At 41.7% G+C, this 10,364-nt stretch overlaps 1 protein-coding gene across 6 annotated transcripts in view; it reads right to left on the bottom strand.

Moving 5' to 3' along the window:
• The window catches only part of MTCL1 (microtubule crosslinking factor 1), a 94,593-nt gene extending 87,466 nt beyond the window's left edge, over positions 1 to 7,127 (bottom strand). For 5 of the 6 annotated variants that reach the window (XM_087961529.1, XM_087961526.1, XM_087961527.1 and 2 more), the window contains exon 1: positions 5,572 to 7,127. In XM_087961529.1, coding sequence (XP_087817655.1) covers positions 5,572 to 6,543 — 972 coding nt within the window. In that variant the 5' untranslated portion in view covers positions 6,544 to 7,127. Of the gene's footprint in view, positions 1 to 5,050; positions 5,098 to 5,571 lie in introns of all 6 variants that reach the window. The other variant, XM_087961531.1, reaches the window with a different exon arrangement.
• Positions 7,128 to 10,364: the final 3,237 nt, after the last annotated feature.

The following is a 10,364-nucleotide window of genomic DNA, read 5'->3' on the forward strand; positions in this document are numbered from 1 at the left end:
AACTAATCTAGCCTTGTAAAGTATCCATAAGAATGATGACCAGGATGACACTATCAGACACCTTCTATAAATAATCATAGTCCTTTTTGTTATTATTTAGCCTTTCCTTGCAAGCTTTTTCTATTTATAATCCATTAATTTGGCCTCAATTCTGACAAGACCCTTCAATCATCAGAACTCCTACAAATTATATTAGTATGAGGCTACAAGCAGAAGGTTTTGTTAATGCAGACTCGAAATACAATATTCGAAATACAATATTCATAAAAGGGTGAGTCAAGTGGCACAGTATTTGTGGTTACCAAATCAGCTCGGTTTCTTTTATTTATAGATCTTTCTGAGCATAACTTCACTGCTTCAGTGCCAGAGAATCAGACTCTGCTGAAGTTCCAGCTCATAAAAACGATCCAGGACCATTTTAAATAGTAACTTCTATATATGGATGAGAAATTTTAATATTAAGAGAAATGAGTGATACCTTTTGGACATTGTTATCTATCTATCATAGGTTCTTGCACTTATGGCCATTAATAAATTACTAACGAGTTTTGTTCTCTCAAGTCAAGCTTAAACTCTTTGAGATTTGATGAACAAGATCCCTGGTTTTTCCTTGATAGAAATACATAAATGGTTTCAACTTTCCTGTTTAGCCCTGCAGCCCTGGGATTACTTCATGGGTTTTCCTTCACATATTAACCAGGTCAAGCCCAGCTTAGCTTTTGAGATCCTGCTGAGGACTTTTTATGGAACTAATATGCAAATCAGATACCACCAGTGGTTAAATAGAGAAGCTGAATTTTAATTAGCTAAAAACAAGTACAGAAAGCATGTATTGTCCTCATGACATTTAAAAAAATAAAAATGTTCATACTCCCCAGCTATATTGTTTATTTCTTTGTATCTAGGTTAGCCACAACTCTAATACTATATCCTAGATTATCTGAATTAGGATATTGTGCTATATGTTCATTTAAGCAATGCTGAGAGTGAGAAAGAACCAATTAGGATGGTATTCCATTTCACTTCTTTTCAAATGGTTACAACTGACACTGGCGTTGCTATTCCATCTCTGCCTCCATCCTTCTCTGGGTACCCACATTTAAAATCCAAATTCTGAACAGCAATATTCTTGTCATAGTGTTCACTTCTAAGCCCTCTACCAGATCTTATACTCTTTGCTAATTATTTATAATTTTACTTGCTGGTCCAGTACGTGAACTATTCTTGTTCCCTGAGAGTGTGTCTGCAACCTAGATTTAACATTAAAACTCCTGTGGTTTAACTAATCTAGCTAAAAGCTGAGAGAGACTACCAGTGATCATAGGACAGGGGTCTCCAAACTTGGCAACTTTAAGACTTCTACACTTCAACTCCCAGAATTCTTCAGCCAGTTGCAAGTTTGGAGACCTCTGCCATAAGACATAGAAGACAGTGTACTCACTTGAATATAATAGTAATATTTAATTTGTTATGTGAATAAACGCAAGTAAGCTACAAATCCTGATAACATCCCTATCACTGCCAGCAGTAGGAACAATCAGAAGGAATAATTCTGAAATATTTATTCTTACTTTCTCTTAAAACTGGCATTATGTTCAAACATTATACCATAGTTATTTTAATTATTGTTTAATAAAATTCTGTTTCCTAATTCCTAACCTAAGTTGGTTTCCATTAATTAACCATATTCAAGTTTCACTGAGGCTTCATTTAGTGAATTTGAACCTATACATTGGGAAAAAAATAACAAAAATCTACCAACCTCCTTCCCAGGTAGACCTGAAAGGAACTAATTCTATTTTATTGTAAGGCTATATTAACAGAATCTTGTGAGTCTGAATGTACAAATCTCCCACCGTCTCTTTTTACAGCCTGGTTAAGTGAAGGGAAACGCTTTCTGAGTTTCTTTGTCTTTTTTTTTAAATGCAACTGTGGGCTCCCTTCCTTATCTGATCCTTCCCCCACCCCCATCCCTCAAGGTCATTCCCAGGTATCATTACACCTAGTGTCTATTAAGGAAGATAATGTAACATACGAACCCAGGAGTCACAAGAATGACTTCACATACAGCACTTACTCTTTGTTTTTTTAGCTTAGGCTTAGTAAAATGTACAAAATCATCCACTGTGGTTTAAAAACCATAATTTATGATTTAGCTTTATATGTCTAAAACCAGCCAACTGTGCTTATTCAACAAAGCATGACTTAGTTCAGAGGCAAACAATCTTTTTGAAGGTAGGGGCAGCAAAAGTACAGGGAGACAGAATGTTGTCCTTTTCAAAGGAATTTTTTTTGTTGTTTAATGAATACGCTTATCAACTCCTGAAATTTACTTTTGTGCTCATTTTTAATCAAAAAATAGTGCCATTAAAACAGTGGTTTTGATTGCATAACCTTATAATGGCTTTCAAAGGCTGCAAAAAGGTGATTTGTCTACATGTAAATGGAGATTCAATCATCCAAGCCAAAAGTATTTTAAAAGGTTAAATCAGGGCAACTGGATCAAAGTTTAAACTTTGGCCCAATTGCCACAATTTAACCTTTGTCTACATGTTGCCCATATGTATTTACTCTAATCGAAAGGATGACAAATGTGCAACAAAGTAACAACACAAGCCCTGCCATTTTCTACTTGCATCAGTACATTGCACATAAATAAAAAGTAGAATTTGTGTCATAGCACACATTTAATCATTCACCCACTGAATATGCTAATGTTGTTGCTCAGTTGCCTAGCTCTGGCTTAACATGATGCATAACTAAGTCATAAACTCATTTATATAATATATCGTTTACAACTACATCTAAACAAAGTAAGATATACTTGACATACTCCTTAACTCTGGAATTCTTAATCCTAACCCTTTAACTAATTTGTTCTATTTGTAAAGATCTTCCCAACTGGCTTATCTTGCCAATCAATTTGTGTTCAATAATTGTTGTGTGTCTCATTAGGCTGCATAACCCTCACCTTTAACAAAACTTTAAAAAAAATGTTATTCCAGGACTCAAACTACAGTATTTTTTTCTGTGAAACAAAAGGCTACATATTTTCACCTGGATTATTTATTTTTATAGCTTGAATAATTCTTGCTTCTATCATTTGTGATGTGGTGGTCAGCATATGATACAAGCCTCTATCCCGTTTCATTTATTTATTTGTTTGTTTGTTTGCTTGTTTCTCAGTAGCCAAGATCCATTCATTTATCTTTTTTAAAAAAATATACTAACCATAACCAGTCTAAATGGGCATGCTAAAACAAAAGGACATGTATGGTTTAATGGGTTTTCCTTAAAAAAAAACAACACTGAGAATTTGCTTTTCTAACTTCCTGATCCAGAATACAAATTTAACCCTTTTAGAGGACTGCACAAGGTACTGCATTTATCCCATCCCATTATTTCTGGATAGGATATCATAACAACACAGGCACTGAAAAAGACTTACAAAAAACAACATACACTGAGGCAAGATTATCACCCTTTTTGTGATGGAATTTCTGCCTCTTTATCTGCTGTCTGGAAGGCATAAGTTTAGCTGAGGCAAATTCCCTATCATTTAATATCCATAGCAGGAAAAACCTTTGCTGTTTGCTGCCAAGCAGCTGTTATATGGCATAGCATAAAAAATGTTGACAATTCTACATTCAGAAAGTCTTTCAGTGTCGACTCTCAGCTGTCATTTCTTTCATAAACACTGTTTTATGAAATGCTTGATAGAAATAATATCAAACCCAGCTGTTGTAACATCATAATCAACTTTTCTGATTCTATTTTTGTCTTTATAGTTTATATAATGATCAATGATTATACTTCTTAAAAGGCAAAAATAAAATCATCTAAAAAATCCTAAAATGATCAAGTAGTAACAGATATGAAAAATAATCACATTCAATCTAATTTTTAATTTGAGAAGGCTGGCATTGCAAACCAATCCACGTAAATCCTTCCTTCCTTCCTTTCCTCCCTCCCTCCCTCCTTCCTAACTTCCTTCCTTTATTTCTATCAGACTTCTTAATCAATCCATATAGATCAGGTAACATTTATTTATTTATTTATCAATCAATTAAACTTCTTAACTGTCCATCTCCCTCACAGAGGGGGTCTGGCAGTGTGCAATTTAATTAATAAAACAAATTGTATAATTTAAGATTAAAAAATTAAAAAATACAAAATAACATTATAAAATTACAAAAAATCTTAAGTAAACATGCACAGGCTAATGTTCCCAATTTCTTTCCTGTCACTTTCTTATTAATATCAAAATATAATTTTCCATGAAGGATAAATCATGAAACTTTATAGTAGTCAGATGTCTGTTTTCTTAATAACTCTGTCTAAACTCTTGTATCACTTCAAAGCAGGATTGGAAGAAACTGACATTTCCTATACTTAATCCCATACTCTCAATCCTTCTTGCAAAGTTCAAGTACCAATGCCTAACCCTATCACTGAGATGGATTGACAGCACATCTTACTTCTCAAAAAGCCATTTTCCTTTGCCCACAAAAATATATTCATCAGCAATTCTATTTCTTATATACAGTGTTTTTTTCCCCTGGAATTAAAATGCTTCATAAAGAAAATCCAAGTCTTTCTCTATTTAACTCCATGATTCTAAAGAAGGTTTCTCTAGACTGGTATCTCCAGATATATCAGCTTTCAACCCCAATAATTCTCAGCTACTATGAAGTCCAATAACTCTGGAATACACCAGTTGGGAAGTGCAAAGCTGTTTCAGAATTCAACATATTTAAGCTACCCTTAAGGGAGTTTGCATGTCTGTATGTTAAAAAGTTCGATTTGACCCAATTTCAGTTGCACCAAACCAAATAATGTCAGGTTGATTATTCATTTAAGTAACAGACTAGCAGGGAAAGCCAGGTTCTAATCCATCTCAGACACAAAAGCACAACCAGAGATGAAGGCAACTCTCAGTTCAACCTGCTTTGTAGGAATGTTGTAGGGAAAAAACAGAAGAAGCTCTATGCACATCACCCCTGAACTCCTGGATGAAAGAGAGTATCTGAATTTATAAGTAATACAATACCTGCAATAGGAAAACACTGTGGATCTACCAGCTTCAAATGCTTTCCTCTGTAGAATAAATAAGGCGAAAGTATCGGTGAATACTTGCACCCATGTCCAAATGGTTCTGTAGGGACTTCCAACACACAAACCTTATTTTCCACAAACCAAAGGATTGGCACAGGACTGTTGTCCCAAAGGTGCTTTTTCAAGAGGCAACTGGACTTTCTGGTCCAGTTGCCTCTTGACAAAGCACCTTTGGGACAACCATGACCTGGATGACTGAGAATCTCCACAGACACAGGACTGTTGACTTCTTCAAAGCAACGAAGAGCAATGTCCTATGAGCAAGGGGGAAATACTGGAGCTTCTGGTGCCCCAATACAATTGTGTGACAATTGGCTTAGGAAGTTCCTTCATTTTTTTAAAAAAGGTGTCCTTTTCTCAGCAACTGGTCTTCCGTCATTTAACGTCCCCAACCGGCCCCTCGGTCCCCCCTTCCAGGCCCAGTCTTCCCTCTCCCTCCTGCCTCCAGCCATTTACCTTGAGGTAATCGTTTTCTGAGCGCAGCTCTTCTATCTCTCTCAGCAGCTCTTCTTGGTCTGCCACGAGCTGCCTTTCATAGGAGGGCACCACCATGGGGAGTTTGCCGCCCAGGCGCAGGCTCCCAGCAGGCTGCGCACTTTTGGCGGCCGCTTTCTCCGGATCTCTCCCCCAGATCGCCTCCTCGCCATGGACGCCCGAGGGAGCCGGCGCCGTGGCCGGCCCTTTGCTGGATTGCTCCGGAGAAGGCAAGGAGTGCTGGGGGCCGCCGCCTGGCCCTGAGGGAAGGTGGGGAGGAGACGGGGGGGACTCGCGCTCCCGATCGCTAGAGCCGGTCCCGGACTCAGCATCGCTGTTGGCGGCCTGAGACAATCTCTGTTCATCGGAGAGCGGCTCGGAGGGGCAGTCCGAGAGGTCCGAGCTGCTGTCCGTGTGGCAGATCCTGGCAGCCGAGGCGGGGGACAAGGCACCTGGCTGAGCCAAGGAAACACACCGCCTCCCCTTCTTGTTCTTGCCAGACGGGTGGCTGCCTTCACCCCCGACCTGCCTCGCGATGGCCTTCCCGCCCGCCTGGTCCTGGGCCCGGGCTGCTTTCTTGCTGGAGAGGACGGATTTGGCGGTACCGACTTTGCCTGGCGCGCCGGCTCCCAAAGGCGCCGACGCTACCGCCTTTGCGCCTTGGGCGCAGCTGCGGCGGGAGAGGCGGCATTGGGGTGGCAAGAGCCCCGGCGACTGCGGACGGGGTCCCCCCTGCTGGGGCTGCGGCTTGCCCGACAGGCTGGGCGATTTGGGAGGCACCGGCGGAGGCTTGGCCGAAGATGCCCGGACGTGGAGATCCTTGAGGAAAGGTCTGGCAGGGGAGGGAACTCGGTGGAGCCGTTTCTTCTCGGCGAAAGAATGGTGGGGACTCTGCGGCGAGGGCGGCCGCGACTTGAGAGGCTCGATGAGGCTGGTGTCGTTTAAAGTCTCCATAGTCCCGGCTGGTGGAGGAGGAACAGCCAGGGAGTGGCGGACACTTGAGGCTCCTCTAATCTTTGCCAAGAGCAGGAATAAGCGGAGCGGAGACGACGGTCCTCCTGACAAAGCCCAGCAGCAACCGCGGCTTCCTCAGCTTTTCCCGGTTGCTCTCTCATCACTCCGACTTCTTTCTCACCAGAAAGCTCACACTTTTTTCCTTGGCGCTATTGTGATTCAACCACACTTCTCATCCTCCCTGTGCCCGTCTCCCCTTTCCCGCGCCGCGTCGTGGCGACAAACACAAAACCACAATCCGTAGCAAAGCTTACTTCTTTTCTCTCTCTCTCTCTCTTTCTCCCAGTCCTCTGGATGCTCTGGATCTACCAGACGTTGCAGCCTGCAACAGCGACTCTCTTCCCGCCTCCTCCCATGAAGGCAACTGTTTTCCGGATATCTCCTCCGCTTTGCTAGCTCACAGACCAGCGCTCATTCATCCCCCGGGAGCTTCCCCCACCTCTCCTCTTCCTCCTCTCGGTATCTTCCGATCTTTCCCGGCTTCTTCCTCCTCGCTTTCGCTCCTGAAATAGAAAAAAAAAGAAAAAAAACTGCAAACGCCGCTGTCTCCCCTATTGACGCTGCCCCTTCTGTGCGCATGATCCTCCTCTTCTGACACCCAGCCAAACTGCTCTCGGCGCAAGCCACTTTCCCTTCCTCCCCCCCCGCCCCCCAGGGCTTTTTTTATTGGGGCTCCTGGGCCAATTAAGTCTATTATAAACGGGGAGGGGGTGTTAATGAAAAGAATCAAGTCCTTTTCTTAACGATTGCTGCTTGGCCAAAACAAGCCCTTATATGGGATCAGCAGCATCCATGTACCTCTGTGTACCACCTACTGGAACACATGCTGACACAATAAACAAGTTTTACGTTTGGATGGAGGGCAATCAGGTAATATTACCGAACATTCCCCATTGTGCTGCACAGATAGGATGGCGTCCCCACTGGTGTTCTTAAGACTTGCCTTAATGTTTTATTTTTCTGAAGTGGGTTGCTACGCATGATGACGAGACGATGATGATGATTTTTACTCATCCATGCTGATTGTTGTTTTCTGTTATACTTGTAACTTTTAGAAATCTTTTGAAATTATCTGTTTTTCTTATTTCTGATGTTATTTCTATGATATTGGGTCCCAAGAATATCTTCTCCAATGTTGAGAATGAAGTGCTCTATATCAGCGGTCGCCAACTGGTGGGCCGTGAGAAAATATTGGTGGGCCGCAGAGAAATCTCACCCCCAGAGCACCCCCCACAAAGCAATTAATCCAGGCTGCGCAGAAACACAAGGCTGCTCAGCCCACATGGTCCACGGGAACCCTCCCTGCCCACTCACTCCTTACCTGCCAAACTTGCCTGCTAAATTGCTATTTTTTTCTTTTTCCGACCATCAGGTGTTCTGCTGTGCCGGGAGATTTAGATTAGCTAGGAAGCAGGAAATGGTTGGATTTCTTGCTTTCTAGCTAGTCTTTAGATCTTCGGCTCTGCTTTTAAGCACAGCCGAACCTCCCTTAGGACTGAAGGTTCTGTTATTTAGTGGTGACTCACAGCAAGCAAATTTGAGAGACTGAGCTAGCCGATGGCAGATAGATAGATCACTGAATGATTCTGTGAGCAACTCAATCTGCCTGTCTGCTTTGCCTGATTTTGGGTAAAAGTTGCTCTTTTTTTAAATAAAAAATTCAATATTTACATGCATGGTGTGTTGTGAGTTAATTTTGTGAGTTATTTTATGAGTTTGCTTGAAAGCAAATTTTATGTGACAGACTGAGCTAGCCAATGGCAGATAGACCACTGAATGATTCTGTGAGCAACTCAATCTGCCTGCCTGCTTTGCCTGATTTTGGGTAAAAGTTGCTCTTTTTTTATAAAAAAATAAATATTTATATAAATATTTATAATATTTACATACAAGCCATGCCTAGCCAGTCACATGACCACCAAGCCACATCCACAAATTAGGTCACGCCCACAGAACCTATTCTGTCCTGTACAAAGGCAGATAGATAAATTCCACAAAGCATCCATTCAAAGTCTTTTTTATTAGTTCATCAGGCATCCTCAATAACTCACAGTTATGATGAGATTCTTCACAATGTCCAATCCTTTGCATGTCTGTCTTTCTGGGTAAAAAGATGGTTATCTCTTATCCCTTTCATCCCATATCATAGAAGCAGGGGGTAGGGATGCTACCATGAGGCTGTGTTCAGGCAAGAGTGAAGAAACCTCTCCCAACCCACCAAGGGTCAATTCAGTGTCCAATCAGGGTTACAGATGTGGCCACATGACATGAACTACATTTCCCAGGATACCTTAACTACATTTACCATGATGCATTCCCTTAAGGCAGTGATCCCCAACCTTTTTTACGCCGCGGCCCGGTACCGGCATCAGCTGGGCGCCGCGGCCCGGTACCGGCATCAGCTGGGCGCCGCCATCTTTTTTTGATGAAAAGTGCTTCTGGTGACCTCACCGGAAGCACTTTTTCATCAAGATGGCGGCGCTGCGCTTAGTGAGCTTTTCCGGGTAGAAATGGCTTTCACCCGGAAAAGCTCACCGAAGCGCTGGCGCCACCATCTTTTTTGATGAAAACGTGCTTCCAGTGAGCTTTCACCCGAAAAGCTCACGGAGCGCTGGCGCCGCCATCTTTTTGATGAAAATGTGCTTCCGGTAAGCTTTCTACCCGAAAAGCTCACCGGAAGCACTTTTTCATCAAAAAGATGGCGGCACCCAGCAAGCCAGCGGCCCGGTAGGACTTGTTCTGCGGACCGGTACCAGTCCGCGGACCGGTGGTTGGGGACCCCTGCCTTAAGGGGACAGCTCTCAATTCCTAACTAACTATCCCAAATCCCATTAACTCTAACTGGCTGGACATCACACATCCGATTAGTGGTCCCTGGGATTTAAAATTATGAGTTTGGTGGCTCCTGAGTTCCAAAAGGTTGGTGACCCCTGCTCTTTATTGTCTTTAGTAGTAAAGTTGCATTTGGGCATAAATCAAGTAAATCAATGTTACTACAGTATGTGGAGGATAAAAATAAGAGCTGAACACATTTGATAAAAAAAACTATTGGAAGTATATGTATGTAAGGCTTTTAAACATTTTTTATTTATAAGGTTGCCTAACTTAATTCTAGGTAGTGTACAAATTAAAAAAAAAACAGATTAAAAACACCTAAAACAAAAACTAAACATAATAAGCATAACTAGGAAATAACACCCACTCTAATTAAAAGAGGTGGGAACAATGATGTATCCAGAACTTGGGGGGGGGGGACACAATTTTTTAGAGATTGTTCAAAGGGTTGTAGGGGTAGGATGAATCTGAATGTCTTAGGAAATATTGTTCTAAAGGGCAGGAACCATGACAGAAAAGGCATGCTTCCTATATCTCATTAGATGATGTTGCTTAGTTCAGAGTCCTACACTATTGTTAAAAGAAAAAAATGTTTACTTGAACACAACCAAATTTCTATGACTTAACCTTTGCTTCTTTTCTATGCCTTGAGCTTTGCTTCTTGATCAGAGATTCCAGGATCTTTTTGTTTAGCAAGCAGGCCTCACAACCTGAAAAAAGATTGAAAAATTCTAACTTAATGGATAAAATATAAAACACTGAGGGCTTCTGCACCAGAGACAAATTCCTTGTGTGTCTAATCAAACTTGGCCAAATAAAGTATTCAATTCAATTCAGTTCGGTTCAATTCAATACAATTCAAATGCACCTCTGTTGGATTTTATAAGTCCCACAGGCAGCCAGGTCCTATGTCATGAAGCATTTAA

Source organism: Notechis scutatus, chromosome 3 (genome assembly GCF_049901735.1).
Source record: "Notechis scutatus isolate UNSWTSFEM ecotype Mainland chromosome 3, rNotScu1.2, whole genome shotgun sequence".
NCBI lineage: Eukaryota > Metazoa > Chordata > Lepidosauria > Squamata > Elapidae > Notechis > Notechis scutatus.